At 40.9% G+C, this 19,386-nt stretch overlaps 2 protein-coding genes across 2 annotated transcripts; one reads left to right on the top strand and one right to left on the bottom strand.

Moving 5' to 3' along the window:
* Nucleotides 1-965: 965 nt before the first annotated feature.
* On the top strand, nucleotides 966-7,286 carry tspan13b (tetraspanin 13b). The gene is made up of 7 exons (XM_004074165.5): nucleotides 966-1,095; nucleotides 1,175-1,302; nucleotides 3,035-3,202; nucleotides 5,707-5,787; nucleotides 5,930-6,043; nucleotides 6,118-6,228; nucleotides 6,525-7,286. Exons 2-7 carry the CDS (start codon nucleotides 1,243-1,245, stop codon nucleotides 6,597-6,599), a joined length of 609 nt encoding a protein of 202 aa, XP_004074213.1. The 5' UTR covers nucleotides 966-1,095; nucleotides 1,175-1,242; the 3' UTR covers nucleotides 6,600-7,286.
* A 2,406-nt stretch (nucleotides 7,287-9,692) lies between these two features.
* On the bottom strand, nucleotides 9,693-15,915 carry agr2 (anterior gradient 2). Its single transcript, XM_023960168.2, has 8 exons — nucleotides 15,597-15,915; nucleotides 12,759-12,874; nucleotides 12,597-12,660; nucleotides 12,456-12,508; nucleotides 12,303-12,379; nucleotides 12,154-12,217; nucleotides 10,023-10,106; nucleotides 9,693-9,923 (listed from the first exon to the last, which is right to left on the bottom strand). Exons 2-8 carry the CDS (start codon nucleotides 12,859-12,861, stop codon nucleotides 9,874-9,876), a joined length of 495 nt encoding a protein of 164 aa, XP_023815936.1. The 5' UTR covers nucleotides 12,862-12,874; nucleotides 15,597-15,915; the 3' UTR covers nucleotides 9,693-9,873.
* Between the last annotated feature and the right edge of the window lie 3,471 nt (nucleotides 15,916-19,386).

Raw genomic sequence — 19,386 nt, 5'->3', positions numbered from 1 at the left:
CCAGGGCGCCCTTCCTATCAAGATGACCCCAAAGTTTGTGAATACTGGTGTCCAATCCTGTTTTTGATCTAGTTGTGTTCCAACTACCGGGGAATCACACTCCTCAGCCTCCCTGGGAAAGTCTATCCTAGGGTACTGGAGACGAGAGTCCGTCCTATAGTCGAACCTCAGGTCCAGGAACAACAGTTAGGTTTCCAGCATGCCAGCAGGGGTTACTGCTGGCAGTAAAATATATTATATATTATATTGTATTATTATATTATTATTAAATAATATGTACATATATATATATATATATATATATATATATATATATATATATATATATATATATATATATATATATATATATATATATATATATATATATATAATTAATATTATTATAATATATATATATGTAATAATAATAAGTGAAAGAGTTCAATTGGTTAGATATGTCTTTATGTCCTGACCTCGTATTTGAAATGATCTTGGTGCTATACATCAGATGGTTCTGCTGTTCCTCAACTTCAGGCCTTCTGATCATCCTAAGTTTGATGAATAACGGCTGATTGTATTGTTGTGTGCATAATTCTTGCTTTGATTGCTTGAAATAAACCATTTCAACACAAATCAAATCTTCTAGTCTGCTTTCATGAACAAGTGAACAGAAAGCTGGAGCAGAAAAAAGGCTGCAGCTCCAGATGGTGTTGATGCCTTGTCCAGACTTGCTGCACTTATTCAACCAAAGCTTTAGCCAGAAGAAGATCCCAGTGCTGTTAAATTAATCTAACCTTTAAGACCAACAACCTAGTTGACCGCATGAACATTTGGAAGAGACTTTAATGGAGAACTTTAGCAAGAAACATTCTCCTTTCAGAACCTGCTGCTGTTTGTTTATCACCATAAAACAGAAGATCGGGAGTCTAAATGCATTCTTTATTTTTTTTTATTTTTTTTTTTGAAGAAATGAAGAACGTTTTCTGAAGACGTTTTCGGCTTTCCTCTGTACCAATCATCGTGCAGGAATCAGGGACCATTTACCTTTCAGAGTAAAAGTCTCTGAATTAACTTCTGCCTCGCTGTTCCAAGGGACTGAGACAGCCACTTCCGGTGGGGTTTTTTTGTGCGTCCTCGCTTCTCTGTTCCGATCGCATCTTATAACCACCAGCACCTGTTTGCTTGTTTTCAGCGGTTCCAGTTCTGCCCGTGAACAACTTCAGCTCGAGGCTCACCAGTAGCGCGCGCGCGCCTGCTGACATGGGCTGCAGATTCACCTGCACCAGGGAGAGCCTGAGTGCTATCAACATCCTCTACGTGGTAAGTTTCCATATGTTTCAAAACGGACCATCCTCAACGCGGTTCTGTCCGGGTTCGAGAGGTTCGGGAGACTTGTACAGCTAAAGATGATCGCGTGAAGATAGAACTGCCCGATTTCAAAGATTACAGAAACTTCAAAAACATCAGAAACTTTATTGTTTCAAGATGATGATTACTTTCTTAGAATTAAAATAGAAATACAGTTTATGCAGGGTAAAAATCCTTTTATAAACCTAAAGTGGAGATGTAAAGAACATTTTAGATGTCCAAAAATTCTATCTCCTTAGAAGTCAGGTCATTCATCTTTGTTAGTTTTTGAATTTATTATGGACACAGTTGTTTTTGCACAAATAGAATTATAAATATTTAAATGTCTTTAAATTTTTAATTATATTTGTCAGAAGATACTGAATCAATATGTGGGTAGCAGCAACCATTTGACCTCCGTGCAGTAATATTTCAAAATAAAAGTAACTGGAGGTTGGTCAGGTTCTAAATAACAATCACTAGTCACTCTCATCATGTAAATGGTCCAAGTTTTGAAATTAAATTTCAGTTTATTTAGGCATTATCAATATCAAAAATATTGTTTGGGTCTGTTAAAAGCAGAAAGCTGGAAGACACCAAAATACAAACGTGAAGGCCTTTTTTTTTTTAAATAAAGGTTTGTGCAAATAAAAATGACGATTCACTAATGCAAATGCGTCTGTTAAATGGGTGAAGTGGTAAGAGGAATGTTTGCAATATAGGTGTATCTGGCAGAATGCTTCAAAAACTGGCTGGTGTACTATCAAGCATTTTGGTGTTAAAAATGATGTAAACAAGTTTTGTATCTGCAAACAAAATTTATGCATTTGTTTTTTTTTTAAATTCAATAGCAAGAATATTTAAATACTCCAGTTAAAAAAAACATCTGGCCACGAAAAATAAGTGTGCATTTGTAAAAAAAAAAAATGTACAGATCGACAGAGAGTGAAAAGTTCATTTTTCACAAATATTTTGTTCAAAACTGATCAGCTTTCTGTCTGAGCTTTCTGATCAGCAGCCAATCAGCATGCAGCCTCTCACTAGCCTATCAGATCGCAAACTGTTAAACCAATAACCTTGTTAATTTTTATGACTAAAATAGGTTTGTTTTCTACTGTCAGTTTGTCATATCATCACGAGAAAAACAGCATTTGATATTTTTCACACACTCAGTTAACTTATACAGACTTGTTTTTTTTCTATAAGGACACATTGGTATTGCCAAAGTATCCTGACCTTGGATTTATTTTTTGTTTGCTGCAGCAAAATCTATTAACTTGAGCAGACATGGTTTTACAACCACAAACCTCTTATGAAAGAGATATAACTATACATTTCAGTGCAGATTGTGGGGGTGTTTTATATCTACGCTGAAAGGCAGATGTTAACTGTGTGTTAAACTCAAACAGTTGCACTAATTCTTTCAATGTTGATGCAGTAAAAGAGAGGCATTAGTTCTGTTCATGAATGTGAATACTTTAGTACATCAAAGGCAAATATTATTGAGACATGTTTCTTTTTGGAAATCCTTTGTTTGGATGTTTGAGCTTCTCTACAAGTGAAGAGCTGATCCATTACTGGTCATGGCAATTAAAACTGACATTAATTATGTATCTTGAATGACTAATTATGTTTTTAGAACTTGTTCCTTCTGCATTAATGAGAACCTGACCAATATTTCATGTGTGCTCTGACTTTATCGTAGATGGTGAGTGTGTTGATGATTGGCACTGCTGCATGGGGAAAGTGGTTGGGTCTGCTGTCCAGCTTCCAGGTGGTTGGAGGAGTGATCGGCGTGGGTGTCTTCCTCTTTTTGGTGGCACTGGTGGGACTTGTCGGGGCTGTGAAGCACCACCAGGTCCTCCTCTTCTTTGTATCCTTTGGAAGGAGCGCAGCAGGTTACTGGAGCTGGAGTTAAAAGCCAGTTTTGCTGTTTTGTGGGGCAAAAACGTATTTGTCTGTCACCAATTATGCAAGTTATTCCTCTCAAAAAGATAAGCGGTCTATGATGTTTATACACTATGAGAGACCGAATGGGGAAAAAGAAATCCATAATCATAGTATGTCATTAGCAGAGAAAGCTAAGGGTAAGTGTGATCTGACCTCTTCGTCATCATTTCTGCGGCAATTGCTTATAGCAAGGACATCCAATTCTAGCACTCAAGGATTGGTGTGTTCCTCATCTGCCCTTTTCTTTGCTGCTTCGTATAGGTGGAACACGCATAATCCAGGTAATCTTCAATTGGTCGTTCAGGGACATCTAGTTGGTCACTTTCTTTAAGGTCTTGGATTGGGGGCCCCTTATATAAAAAAAAATCCGTCTCTCTCTGCTTCAAATACTTCTTCCTTTTGTAGTCACCATTGTTTTGGCAATGTCACATGATCAGGGGGGAAATTTGTGGGGCAGTTGTACGTGCATGTCACATGCTTTGTATTGGACAGGCCCAAAGTTTTACACTTGAGATCTTAGAGTTTAACAATACCCAAACCAGAAATAACTTTCTAGTTCTTGGGGTCATGTCTGCAAGAAAAAATTAGGGTTGATAAAATCGATGAATTGATCTTAATTGATCCAAGCTTAATAAATCAACGATCTATCCATAAAAGAAGAGATCGATCTTTTATGCCTTTCCTTTTCCAGTGACCGAACGCAAAACAGCAGTAAGCCAAAGTCTGCTGGCTTGATGCTAATGAATATAATGGAATTTCCCATAGGGCGACTAATGCCAACGCTTGGTCAATCTATACATTGTGGACTAAATAAACAGCTCTGTATGCTCATAGGCATATAAAGCACAGCTTTTTTTTGCTCAAATAAAAAATGTAATGCTATAGCGCGAGCTCCACCTAGTGGCCAAACTGAAACACAGGTTTCTTAACAATATGCATATTTTTGTTGGAGCTTCTCCATTTGAGAAATCATGTTACACTGTGTGGTGTTAGCAATTACTAGATTGTACATTAAATAAACTGTATAAAAATAATATGAACATCTTCTAACTATATATAGATTAAAAATGCATTTCTATACAAATGTCTAATTCAATTCAATTCAATTTTATTTGTATAGCCCAAATTCACAACAACAGTTGTCTCGATGGGCTTCGTATCAGTAATTTGTAAAAGTAAAACATAAAATCAAAAGGATCATGAATGCATAGAATTCAATAGGAAAATGCTAAATTGAACAAACAAACTGACTTAACTAAACAGTCATCCCTGCCCTTAGACCCCCCTTCGCGGTAAGGAAAAACTCCTAAAAAAACGGATTCTGAAAAAAACAAAGAAACCTCAGGGGTGTCCACATGAAGGAGGGATCCTCCCCCAGGATGGACAGGCGATTTACCAGAACTCTTAGAGAAGAATTAATTTATCTAACTCTACAACTACACATTTAAAGTCCAGCAGACGAGCTTCATCCAGATGGAGTTGGGGGGACAGTCGGGGGGCGCGAGTCGAGCCGGAGACAGGATCCACAGCCAGGTGTCAGAGCAGGAGTAGAGACAAGGTACACGGTCAGGTACAGGAGCACGGATGAGCCAACTGGAGTCTGGAAGCACTCTTTTCCACTCCCCAGGAGGGGAGAGGAAAAGAGGGACAATACATGAATCGCACTGTACCAGACAGAGGCATGGAGAACTAAATGATAAGTTATGATCAGGAATAGAGGAGAGAAGGAGGGTAGAAGTAGATGAGAATAGAAAACAGAACCCCAGTGCACCATAGTTACCCCAGCTTCAAAATTACTAGCAGCCTACTAACAACTAATTGCTATTGTTAAGGTTAATTTAAACACATTAACATTAAGGTAAATAATCTCTAAATGCTAGCTAGTCTGACAATAAGCCTGTTCAAAGAGGATTGTTTTCAGTCTAACTTTGAATGTAGAAACTGTGTCGGCTTCTCTTACATGAGCTGGGAGTTTGTTCCATAAAACAGGGGCTTGGTGGCTAAACGATCTACCACCAACTGTACTTTTACAAATTCTAGGAACCACAAGCAGTCCTGCATTTTGGGGGCGAAGTGTTCTGTTTGGATGGTAAGAGACTATGAGGTCTTGATATAGGATGTGTCAAATGTGTAAACCGTGTAAATTCAAAATTTGAATTGAACTGAATCGAATCGAGTGAATTGAAATCTTTTGTCTCTCTGAAAATGAACCATGTGGTTCCTCTCTGTGCCTTATGAGTCACTTCTAGAATGGAACATGGTAGAATCACCAGAGATGATGGACATGGCAAAGTAAGATTCAGTGATTAGGGCCCTCATGAGGCTGTTTTAACAAAAGATCCAGGGGCAGAAAGTCCCTCCAATTCATCATCCATCTCAAGAGTCTGTTTTGTCTTTAGCATGATGTTCCTTGACAGTGAAGCTCAGTACATGATCATCCTGTTCCTGGTCTTCATTGTGCAGTTCTCCGTGTCCAGCGCCTGCCTGGCAATCACCAAGGAGCAGCAGGTAATGCCTGCAGAAGCTGGTCACAGCAACCACATCGTCCTCCAGCTAAAGGCAGCGCCTGACGGGCCTGATGACACAACCTGACTTCAAAAGATGAGGGGCATGCATGAAAATGGCTGTAACTCAAGAATTTTTGCTGCAGGATCGCCTGTTGGAGATGGGCTGGAACAATTCTGACAGCACTCAACAGGATGTGGAGAAGACCCTCAACTGCTGTGGCTACAGACATGTGGACCCCAACAGCACCTGCAGCGCTGTGCGTTAGGATCTGAGGTTGGCTCCGGAGGATTTTGGGTTCAGATTTATCCTTTAGATCTTTGTGTTTTGCAGGCCTGTTTCCAGAACCAGTCCTGTCAGTCCTGTGCAGAGAACATCCAGGACCACGTAGGAGGGGTCCTCCACTTTGTTGGAGGGATCGGGCTCTTCTTCAGCTTTACTCAGGTATGGAGAAACAAACAGGTGTTGCAACCACATGCGGGCACTCTCTGATGTTTCTGTGTAAGTCCATCTAAAACGCAGAGGGTTGTGTTTAGGAAGGGCATCTGCCAAAAAACGGAGGTAAAATTACATTTGTTAATTTTTGGTTTATTTGCTGGCGTGATGGTGGGAGCACAGCAATGCCCCGCCACAACCAGACCCCCACCCCATCTATTGACCCAGGATGCTGATGTCTGACTGCACCATTCAGGCCAGCAGTTGACACAGGTCTCTGCTCTCGTTGTGTGTCTCTGTTTTAGATTGTGGCAGTTTGGCTCACCTATCAGTACAGGAACCAGAGGGACCCTCGGCCCAACCCAAATGCTTTCCTGTGAGACGCCCAGTCTTCACATCTGGATCCTTCCAGAACTCTCCTGTCTGCTTTTGTTGCATCGCTGCAGCAATGATTTGGGGCGTCTGGCGTTTTAAAAGTGAAGACCACCTGCTGGCTGCACTTGTTGCAGCGGAATCTCTGTGCACAGAAGTCTGCAGAACATGTCTGACCCCCAGCTTTCCACTTGTATCTGTGATTTATGCGTCTGGATGTGCTTTTTGTAGCTAAACGGAAGACGTGACGGCATGAGGCCTTCGGTAGTTCATTTTCTGAACCCGTTAAATTCCTTTCCGGGTTACAGGGCTGCTGGAGCCTATACCCTTGCTACTGTTGGGCAAAGGCGGGCTATAACCTGGACAGGTCACCATGCAAAAACTGGATGGCATAATAGTGGTGGCTCACACAGTGCTTTTTTTCGCCTTTGTGTGTGGGAGGGGGGGGCATATTTAAATAGAAGCAAAGTTCTTGGTAATTGCATCCATTGTCATACCTATCGGACATTTAAGGAAAAGCAGCTTTCAGAAAATATTACCATGGGACAAGTGCAGCTTTCTGCCCTCCTGGGGGCATTTCTCCTACAGTCATATGACAGCTAGAGGTCTATGCGTGTGTCAGCACCAAACGTTTTCCATCTGCACACGTTTGCTGTTGTTACAAACACAATAACAAATAAAAGAAGACGAATTCTTTTGGTTTTCTTTCACTCTTGAAAATTTTAAGTCTTTGAATAAATAAAAGAGAGACTTTTGTGTCGGAAGGAGTTTAAGATATGAAAGCAGAAACTAGAAAAGCTTTTAAATTTTAAACCTCTCAAAAAAAATTGTTAGATTGTGTTTTCTTTGTTGAAACTTTTTTTGTTGCCATTATTTGTAATTGCATATGGGGTTATTACGCCAGCTTAGCGTGGCACATTTCCTTGGATTGCAGCTGTCATTAATGAAAAGTCCACAAGAAACTCCTGGTCTGTTGACCTCCCTGGATTTTGCTTATAGCAAGGTGAACTAATCAGCGGGGAAAGACGACCCTGCTGAGCTTGACTCTTTCCTGCAAATTCCTTTACCTTTATAGAAGCTCATCTCTGCCTCTTCGAACAGACCTGGAAGGTGGATCAGCACTCTATTCCCGACTGATAGTTTTTTTGGAACAACTCCTTGTCTGTTCCAAGGTGGTCTATTGGAATGACCTGTTCAAAAATTTTCTGCCTTGTTTTTGTTTTTTCTTTTTTAATTTCATTGCTTGTTATTCGAAGAGTTCATTGCAACAGCCTCCGTTTTACATTGGTCGCAAAAATCCCCTTCTTGGTGACATCCAGGAAGGTCAACAGATTTCGCCTTACCCTGGACGCGGGTACATTCAAAGCTATCTTTGAAGCCCGCTTGAAGGTCTGCTTCCTTCATCTTCTCCATCAGATCAGAGTGGTGACACTACCATGGTTTGGAAACTCAGCAGCTTAATATGAAACCCTTCAAAAGAAAGTATGCCGTATCTCCACTAGTGAGGCCTCAGTGATTGGTGCAGAAAAACCACAGAACTGATGTAGAGGACTTTGATTGTGTCTTTGTTTCAGACTTAGCAGTTTAGACTGTGGGTTTTTTCAACAGCTCAGTCTCCTTGTGGGTTTTCCTGGGCTGGAACACCCTAATCCGGCACACACCAGTCGATGGAGGTCAACCTTACCAAAGATCTCGTCTGCTCTTCCTGTTGTAGTGCAACGTATTTCTCCATTTTGTTCCTCTGCTCCATCCAGTTGGAAGTTTCATTAAGCTGCTCAGAGGTGACTGGACACACTGTCGACATGTCATCCTTTACTTTTGAGTTTGTCAGGTCAACATTGGGAGTTTATTCTTGGAAGTTTAATCTTCAACAATGTGACCGGATGTCTTTGAAGGAGTCCTGTTTAAAATGGGTTCAGTCTATTTATTCTATCCTTGTGTGCTGTCTTGAAATACCTCATTAAAGCTTCCTGTGAAATCCTTTCTAACCATCCCTCTACGTGAAATAAAAACTGTTAGGGGTGGAGCCTGTTGACACCTGGTAAGAGGCAGATTTTACAGGTAAATGTAGAAAAAATACTGAGGCTACACGTTTTGAGCTTGAAGATTTCATTTCGTGTCAGCATTCAGACTCTATTGTTAAACACGGAGCAGTAATGATTTCACTGCCTAGAGTCAAAAGGCAGAAAGCAGCTGCCCTTTTGGTCCCACTGAGCATATCATGTAACCAGGGAACAGGAAGCTTAGTGTTAGATCCTCTCCCATCATGCATGTACTGACAGTCACTGGCAGAGGCAGCATGGTCCCGCCCACTCTAGCCTGAGCCAGAGCCGTGCATGAAATTGACACCAATAAAGACATTTGTGTCTAGAAACATGCTTAAAAAAAAAAAAACTTTCACATTTTTGACTGATTTCATAATATGTAAGGACTAAATCGAAATGTTTGGATCAGGCCTACCTGTAACAGAAAGCTTCCGTAAAGTTTTTGACACTTTCTCATGGATTCTTTCAACAAAGCAGGAGATTCTTAGATCATACGGTCAAAATTTCAGAGCAACAGCTAGAAGAAAATGATTTCTTTTTAAACTTTCACTCAATCAATACACTATTAAAACAAAAAGGTCATATTTTCCTTTAGCAGATAATTAGGCATTTTAGGATCACAACAACCTCAGGAGCTGTTTCACTGTCAATCCATTCAAATCCATCCAAAAAAATGTTTCTCTGTCCTTACAAAACAACTTGTGTTCTTTGTTTCTTGATTTCAATATCAGCAATTTAGAGATCATAACCTTTTTTTTCTCTTACACAATCTTGAGCACTGACATCTTTGTGCAACTGTACACCTGATTCAAATGTTCAGTCATGTAAAGTAACTTTATTGTCCATTTTTTCTACAGAGTGCTTTACATACTCTTATTTGAATAGTAAGATAATTCTCCTGCTTTCAATTAGTAACTCAAAATATTACAAACATGTTCTATAAAAAATTACTATCTTTATAGCCGCAAACTAGTTTTTATTTTAAATCTCTCAGCGATCACATGCAACTGTTTTTTGCACAGACGTGACAAAGAAATGTCAATAATGCAACAAAACTTGTTAACAAGTGCGCATTTATTCAACAGAGCTGGTAATGGACAGCTGCAGTAACACAAACAAACATTGACCATCCAGGAAGCATAAAGGGAGAGGAAACTTTGCAGTGCGCTGTCTTCTGTGGGATGGCAGAACGAGGGTTGACGGCTCATCATCAGGATTGGCGGCTCGCCACTGGTCCTCAAAGTTCAGCCTTCAGCAGCTTCTTTGCTTTTTCCATGTTACTGAACACTGGGGGGGGGGGGGGGGGGGCAGAGAGGAGACAATCTGAGTGCAAAGAACCACATTATTTGAGGAAGAAAACTAGGAAATTCTGTGTGTGGCACTCACAGAGGCCCATGTCGGTTGGCTCATAGGCATACAAGCGGTTGCCATAGCGACCATTGATGTCCGCCCTCACCGTCATGGAGGGGTCTGTGGAGAGGTGGTCAGAGAAGTCAGGGAAGCAGAACTCGCCTGTGAATCTGCCAACAGTTTTGTTGAACAAACAATGAAAACATCTGACTTTTGGATTGAAGCTGGATTTTCCGCATAGAGGTGGTGCTATAGCTGGAGGACATTGCTGCCTACTGCACCTCCTCGTGTGCAAACAGGGTCGCTCACAAGGTCACCAGCTGGTGCCATTATTCCCAAAATGTAACCCCTACACAGTACATCCAACAGTCTGTTTCATTTTGTTTGTTTGTTTTTGCACTGGGGGTCTTAGAAGCTTCTAGAAAGGTTTAGATCTTGTCCTTATTACAAATCAGTTACAATGGTTCTTCAGGTTCCCATCATTCTCCTTTTAAGGCAGTTCACAAACAAGATTTTCTACATTTCATTTAACAACAATTAGCTGCGAGTCACATACATTGTTAGTTAATTGATGAGAGTTCATTGATTATACTGACTCTTTTCTTGATACCATTTCATGAAATAGTCTAGTTACAAACGAGGACAAATGAGGACCCCAAATGTTACAGTTTCTTGTAAATATTTTAGACATACTTAAAATGTCCTATTCTTCTGGAACCTCTTCTTAAGTAACTTTTCTTCACTTGTTAGATACAGATTTCTGATAAGAGACAGTATGGAGGAAACCTCTGGACCCTCAGGGGGAATGTCCTTTTTGACCAACATTGTCTTTGATTACCTCAAAAATGTAGGCTAATGACGCAAGTTCAACTCACAGATTGACTACATTTTAAAGCAGAACTCCAGGTGTTTAGAGCTTTTCAGAATTTCCTTCTGGATTAAGGTTGGGTCTTCATTATGGCCTTCTGAGGTTTAAACTAGATCCAGGCCAGTTGCTCTACATCAGGGGTCGGGAACCTTTTTGGCCAAGAGAGCCATAAATGCCACATATTTTGAAATGTAATTTCGAAAGAGCCATACAATAATGTAGTGTCCCTTCCCCACACTGAGGCACGGAGACTTAACCTCTTTTAAAGTTCTTTATTCCGATTACTGCAGACCGCAACAAACGCCGTTCAATTAATTCAGCAACTCCTGAATCTCTCCCGCCGACACGAGAGCGCTTCTCCCAAATTTATATTCCCCTGCTCCCGCTGCAGCCCTCCCATTTCCCTTATTCGGCCCATAGCTGAACCCCATTGGTCCAAACTACCTAACAACAGGCTGAGCGACAGAACTGAGAGCCAATCAGATCTCTGCTTGACGCGTTCAATGAACTCCAGAACTTTTAACGCGGCCCAACAGCCATCCAACTCAGTCCGCGACAATTTGTTTAAAACTAAAAATACAAGTGAATGTGTGCATTTGATTTAATTTCAACATTTTTAAAGTACAATAAGTCTGTGGATTCTTTTTAATAACATTGTTATTCTGTTGCTAATAAATGATGAGTATTTCTCGTGGTAGTTTTGCTGATGGTTTAGTCTGGTTGATACGTAGTGAGTTTCTGCTTCGTTCAGGCGTTGAGACTTTAAACGTCATCGTAGGTCTGAATGTTCTGTAGATGTGACAAAGACTGATCACATGCAGACGGGGAGCCAAACACACACTCACACGCTGCAGTGAGTGACGGGAAGCGGGTTTTACGTTTTTCCAATCCCTGCGCGATTCACCTGCTGCCTGTCCCCACAACACCTCAGCCCCACCCTCTGCTTTCTCCCTCACACATCCCGTCCCCGCATCTGCGCGCTCTTTCTCAGAGACGGGAGCGCGTAGTTTTAGGCACGGTAATTCACAGGTTTCCAGTTGGTACAAACTCTGTGAAATAATAGATAATAGTAACTGATAGCGCTGGCGCAGATTTCTCTCTCTAAGCACTGCTACTACTGCGCGCCTCTGGCATCGCATTGCGCCCGAGAAGGACTGGTCTAATGAAAAAAAAAAACTATAATTAAAGATTTGTCTGCGAGCCACATGTGACCATCAAAAGAGCCATATATGGCTCGCGAGCCATAGGTTCCCGACCCCTGCTCTACATGGATGAGGAGGAGTGAAGCTATGCTCTTACCCACAAACAGGATTCGCGGAACATACTGTCCATCAGGAGAGAGGTGCTTGTCTGTGGTTTCGTACTGCAGGGGGGCGAAGAAAATGAGCTATAGTTTGTGACGCCTGAAATCTGCATGAGAGTATGTTCTGGTTGGTCCTGGAACCTACCACCAGGTTGAGGACGATGAAGTCCTCATCAAGGATTTTCTGGACTTTGTCATCTTCAGAGAACACTTTCTTCAACGCTGTGACAGAGAACAGACACGATTCAGGTTTCAGAGCTCTGAGAGGAGGCAGGTAGAGCTCTATATGGGATCATACCCTGGCTGTGGGGGCAGTCCTCCAAGTGAAATAGAACCATCAAGGGCTTGTTCCTGAAACCAAGATAGTACAGCAGCAGTCAGTCAGCAGTTTGAATAAGGTGCAGTAGGTTGTTTTTGGGAGGGGGGGGGTGTTTCATACCTGGACCTGGACCAGTACAGCCCCTCTTCATACGTCTGAGCCCAGATCAACTGGTCACCCCATCCTGGACAGACACATAGAGCGACAAACCAATGAAAAGCCCTGCCCCACCCTTCCAAACAAAGAGTACAGACTGGCTCCGCCTCAGAGAGGTCCGCTCACCTCTGGACAGGGTTTGTGGAACCCTTCGGCCTGTTTTTGGGGTGTATTTAGCAAAGGTGGAGGTCAAAGCCAGCAGGAGCACCGGAAGTGTTGCTTTGATCATCCTGAAGGTTTGACTGCAGCAGGAAACGCACATAGTGAGAACCACCACAGAGAGAACCTGAGTCATCACATACCTCTTTAATTTAAAACCTGTTTTACACTTTTCATTGGCAAGATAATCGAACTAATTAGCATTTTTGTTTTTATAATGCCGTTACTGCTAAATGAATTCAAATGAGTTGATTTGGTAAACTATCCTTGGCTAAGGCCAGTGTCAGATTTCATGGTAGTCATTTGGAGCCAACATGGTTTCACACAGAAGCCAGGACACTCCTTCCACACGCAAAAGACCAAACAGGTGAAGGAAGTTGCAGAAACGGTGAGCCTGGAGCAGCTTCATAAAAAAATTGCTGTTCAGGTGGAGGTCCTGCTTCTACACCATTGTCTCGGGTTGTTGGAGTTTGATGTATTTAATTATCTACAGTGACTGCAAGAACATTTCATATGTGTAACTCTTCATATGTATACCAGATCAGTTGTTTCAGTTTATAAATATGATTTATTTAATTTGGACTACAAAGTTAAACACACTTTATGTCATTAAAAAGTTTTCCTTTGTTGTGAATAAAATACTTGGCAGTACCGGCTGTTTATTTGTAAGGATTGTCATAGTTTGATTTAATTTGTAAAAGATTTGAGCACAATAATAAGAAAAATTCTAGTTTTTACATTCAACAACATTTATTTTTTTACAGTACAGTAGTTACTTTTCCTACAAACTAGTTAATTTTATTACAGAAGAATTTAGTTACCAACCCAGTTACTTTTTGAATTAAGTTCTTGATATCGGATTAATTTTTTAAAGTCACATTTTCCACACGGTAAAAAAAACATGATGGATGAAAGACTGCAGTATTCCAAAAATCCAGCAACAGAAACAATGCTCCAGAGTCAACAAAGGAAGAATTAAATTCTTGATTACATTTTAACCGCTAGATTCAGGTTTGGACAAAAACCATTAATCAGTAACCAGCGGAGTTTAAAAATGTGATGTTCTTGGAGACGGGACAAGAGCATGAAGGGGAAGAGGAAGTTCTACTACTTATGAGCACGTTTTTTATGTTTAAATGCCAAAACCTAACAAAATATAAGAATATAGATGTATCAAAACTTTAATAGAAAATAAAACAAGGAACACATCATTTTTAGCCTCCAATATGAACTTGCTGCTTGTTTATGGAATTGATGTACTTTTATATTTACTCAAACTGCTTACACAAACACAGAGAGGCAAAAAAAGTATTTGTAAGTCAGTGATTCTCCAAGTTGTTCCACTAAAAAAGTTGAGAGAAATCTGTAATATTCATCGTAGGTTCAGTTCAACTGTGTGAGACAGAACGCAAATATAGAATCTAAAAAATTGCATTTTTAAAAAACAGAAGTAGTAACAGGTCTGTGAGAAATCTGTTACTACTTCTGTAAGAAGCTCTTCTATCCTCTGCTTGTTTCCTGTATTAATGTCACCTGTTTGAGGTGATTCTCTGTAGAAAATATCCACACCCTTCAACAGTCAGACTGCAACCTCTCCACCATGATCAAGATGAAAGAGCTGTCAAAGGACATCAGGGACAAGAATTTATGGAGGAGGAAGTAAGTTCCAGCCCAAGAACGCCTCCTACTTACTGTGAAGCATGGGGGTGGACATGTCATGCATTGGGGCTGCTTTTCTGTAAAAAGGGACAGAGATTTTTTTGGGGGGGGGGACTCCTTCCATCAGTGAGAACACTGAGGATGAAACACGTCTGCATCCGGGCTACAAAGGAGTGATTATATAAAAAGCATGTTGAGGTTCTGGAGTAGTTTCGCCAGTCTCTGGACCTCAATACAATAAGGAATCTGTGGAGAGACTTGGAAGTCAACGTTGACCATCAACAACTCCAAATCACGACAGATTTTGAGAAGATCTGTATGAAGGAATGGACCAAAAAGCAGCTACTATTTGAACAAACCTGGTAAAGACAAGGAACATTTGACCCCTTTCACTGCAGACCATTGCAAAGTATTAAGGTGAACTTTTGTAACTGACTACTTATTTTCCGCACCATTATACAAATAAAGTCTTTAAAAATGTGATTTCCTTAATTTTCTTTTTTTTTTTTCTTTTTTTTTTACATTCTGTGTCTCACATTTGAAGTTAATCGATGATGAATGTTACAGACCTCACTCATCTTTTTGAAAGGGACAACTGTCAGGTCAGTGACTGCCAAACACTGTGTGTGTGTTTGTCTATCATGCAAATCTATGCAAAAACCTTCTCTCTGCTTCTACCTGCATTCATTTTCCCGTTCTATTCCCCTTACAAAGCTATGAAGAAATGTTAGTGCAGTAAAAAACAGTAAAAGAAATGGTAAATTTGTTTTTTCTTAGCATCATTTTTTGTCATAAATTTTTTAAAATCGTTTATCTGTTGATTTTTAAAAGTCATTGTCAGTTTGATTGCTGAGCCACACAGCAAATACACATAGTCTAATAGTTTGTTAGAGTTTTAAAACAATACTAGCAACGTTTTCTTAAAAAAAGGAAGTGGTATAGGTTAAAAAAAGTAAAGAAAAAGTAAGTTCAAATCAACATGAGTAGTTGAGATGAAAAGTAAACGCACAGATCATTTCTGCTGAACGTCTGTGATGACTTTCCTGTGGTTTTCCTTGTGACTCTCCTCAATTAAAAAGTTCTTTGAGACTCCACTCCACAAGAATTTACCAATTTGAACTTGCACCCCCAGGTGTGTCACCTTACCTGTTCCTGACGGCTCAGACGAGATGAGGCGAACCAGCTAAAGGATCTGCTCAACCTCAACCTGGACCTGTCCGTTTTTAAAGCACCCAATCTCTAGCCCAGCCTCCTTCCCCTTTACGCGCGCGCGCACTCCGTCTGAGTGGTGATGCGCAACGATGTTTGCATAGCAAACTTTGGTAATTTTTTTTTTGACCAAGCCAAGGGAGGGGATAACGGTCCATTTCCGTGTATGTTCCTAGGACATCCTGGAGCGGGCGCGCGAACGTGCACGCGACAGTTGTAAACAACAGAGCCGGCTGAGGCTGCGGTTGCCATGGGTGACACAGGCCCACCCAAGGGCTTGCGGACACCCTCACCTGGACCTCTCAGGTTCCGTGCGCGCATTTAGGGGGGTGACGATCTGGGTCTCGCGCGCAGATGCCAACAGCCAAGGTCGAGTCAGCTGATGCTGATTGGCTCAGAGCACACAATTGCGCGGGGGGGGGGGGGGGCGTCTTCAATGAGGCCTTTATTCCGGGTCGTTTCTGGGAGTGGGCGGGGCTTCGTTCAGCATGGCTGGATACCTGAGTACTAATGGAGAAATTCAAAAGATCCAGAGAACAAACACATCACTGTGCATCCTGTACCTGCCACACTGTATATACAGTTTCAGAAACAACTGTTACAGAATAGAAAAACACAAAGCTCTGGAACATTTGTCAGAAGACAGCAGTGACGCAATTTCATCACTACTGTGAAATGAATCAGAAATTGGGAGTTATAGTACCAAATCAAGCTCTACGTTGTCTAAAGCTCCTCTCAATTCTTATATTTTGCTTCCAAAATCCATGCCTTCTTAGAAGTTCTGCCATCTTTTTGAAGAACTTGAAGTTATTTTTTTTATTCTGGTGTTCCAATTCCCTTTTCACTCCTTTCTGTCCTGGTCTGTGCAACAATCAACATTTTCTGAACCTGAACTCAAATGTGGAGGATATGGTCAAACCCCATAGCTTTGCAGATAAAAGCAGCCTACCAGTACCCAGGGCTGCGCAGGACCAGTATCCGGTGCATTCAGGCATGGGCAAGGGAGGGCAACGCCTCCCCCCCAAATGTGATGGCCTGCAAAAATCCACAATTGACTAAAGAAATAAAAATGACCAAATCCAGCCTCAACGGGACACAAACCAGCGTCCAGCTTGTGCCTGTCCCAAGCTCGGTAATTTCAGAGGGTACTGTAAGGAAGAGCATTCAACATGAGACTTAAATGAGAAGATATGCAGACTCAAGACCCCCTCCCAATGTTCTGCCTAAACCCCAATGTCAGAGCTGGCTAAATCCGGGCCTGCACATGACATCTATTGCAAATTTCTCTCCATGATCATGAAACATTGTGGCTGATCAATGTAATCAACCACTAACTGCTGGACATTCTCACTATAGTGGGCTGTAATCTGCCTCATTCCTCTGCACATCTATCCTGCACCGCTTTGCTGAATCACCCAACTAACCAGAACTTGAACAAACAAACGTTTTCCCGATTGCCTGCACCAGGATGTGGTGGCAGTGGAGTGCTGAGGTGTCCTAAAAAAAGGCTCAGTTGGCCGATTGCCTCCGTGTGTTGGACCGTGGCCATGGTCAATATTTGCTTCTCTGGGAATGGCTCCTATTAAAACTTTGCGTCCAACAGCTGCACCGCGTCCCACCCTGATTACACGGATGTCATTTTAAGTGATTCCTTAAACACAGTGGAGTTGGATCCAGTCGCATTTCAAATCAAGCACAGACTCTTTCAAGTTAAGTTACACAATGGGATGGAACAAGACAGAGAGATTCAACGCAGTCAAATGTTAAATCATGACAATCGCTTACAATTCCATATGAACATGATATCAATGAAATAAACATGTCTAATTACTCTGCTCTGATTCCAGAGAATTTAGTCCTGGGAAAATGAAACCAATACAGTCATTTATTATCTCTTTTATCTGTTTCATTGTTTTCAGAGTCTGAAACGCTTGCTCAAACAATGTTGCTACACAATACAGCATCTGGACATTTGAGCAAAAAACCTTTTTGTGTCATATAGTTAATATAGTGACCATGGTTTCTGCATGGTCACAGATGCAGAAATCAGGGGAATTTTTTAACTGGATCTGCAAAGTGCAGCGAGGATTTCTGGATTAATGTGATTATGTTTTGTGATGATAATCAAGTTTTACATTTTTTTATTACATGACATGTGCTTAATGTTATTGTTTGCTGAAATTGTGGAAAAATGTTTTTCTGAGGATAATCAATAAGCTCTTTTTCTTGTTACTGTACAAAAAAACTGCACTTGAAATGTAAAAATAAATAACTTAATAGGCAGTATATTTGTTCGCGCATTCCCACTCAGTTTTAAGCAATTAATTAAATTCTACTTAACTTGAGTTAATAATCGTTATATTTATTTATTCTAATGTGATTAGATTGTGTGATTAGATGCGATTATTGTTTTCTTCTTTTTATTCCTTTTTTTTCAAGATGACCAGTACAGTGCATCAGAGCACTGTGCCTGTTTCTCTGCTTTAGAAGTGACAGATCTTTCTCTTTTAAGTTTTAATTTGATCTTCTGAAGGTTTTTGGATTATTGTCTTGATTCTTCCTCGTGTTTGGGCTTTTACAAGACTAAACCAAATTACAGTAACCACACTAGCCAAAAGTGTATGCGGTTACATAAGATGGTTTGCTGCAGGTTCTTACCCTGCAAGACCTACCTTCCATTAGCCCAAAAAATAAGGTATATCTCTTTATTTTTCTAGAAAGGTTGGCTCAGAAGAAGCTCACTTCAGATCTTCAAGAAGGTCTTAATAGAAAAGGGTGGCAGAAGGTTTCTGGTGTAATGTGTGACTAAAGCAGGGGTGTCAGAATCCAGGCCTCAAGGGCCAACAACTTTTTCAACTAACCAACCTGCCATTAAAGCTCCTTATTGGCTAAACACACCTGACCCAGGTAAGCAGCAGAAGCAGATACGGCAGGATTTCTGGAAAACCAGAAGGAGGCAGGGCCTCGAGGCCTGGAGTTTGACACTCCTGGACTAAAGGGTGTTAGCAATAATGAAAAGAAAGTTGTGGAAGACTGTGGCCAGAACAGCCATGTTGTTGATTTAAAGACTCTGATAAAGAGTTGAGGTTCTCTTTGGGAATGACAAGGATGGATAAGATCAGAACTAAACCGGTCAGTGGAAGTTTTGAAGAATCAGGAAAGACAGATCAAGATGGTTTCAATACTGAGAAGGGGAACAGTGAGGAGGATGCAGAAGATAGGAGACAAAAGAAGATAATTGGCTGTGGAGCAGCCAAAAAAAAAAGAAATTAGTCCCAGAATTAAAATAATTTATAAGAATGAAACAAGAACTGAGGCTAAAAGTCCAAATTGACGACGCAAGTGAGCTTTATTTGGAGAGCATGACAGAAACATATAGCTCTGGATCTAGTAGTCCCTCATGTTGTCAGCAGACACAAAACACAGCTGTTAATTTGATCACTTTAAGTTTATAGATGCTAAAATCTGATTTCACCCTTTCAGTTTCTGGGATTATTTTTTTAGCTTCTTCATGAAAACAGGTTCCCAAAAAAATTCAGACTTCAACTTTAGCTAATTTTGGGGTGAAAATCTTCACCAAAAACTCAAGGCTACAGTGAGAAATAAGATTTATTCTTACATGAGAATCAAGTTAAGGGGGGATCCCACTTGAATATTTCAGTGAATCCAGCTGTGTGCTGTCACTAATGGCTGCTGCTGAGCAAGAGGACACTGAGACCACACAACG

Source organism: Oryzias latipes, chromosome 11 (genome assembly GCF_053564925.1).
Source record: "Oryzias latipes strain Hd-rR chromosome 11, Olatipes_Hd-rR_3.1".
In the NCBI taxonomy this organism is placed as follows: domain Eukaryota; kingdom Metazoa; phylum Chordata; class Actinopteri; order Beloniformes; family Adrianichthyidae; genus Oryzias; species Oryzias latipes.
The sequence above is the reverse complement of the archived record's forward strand: the minus strand, read 5'-3'. Positions and strand labels throughout refer to the sequence as shown.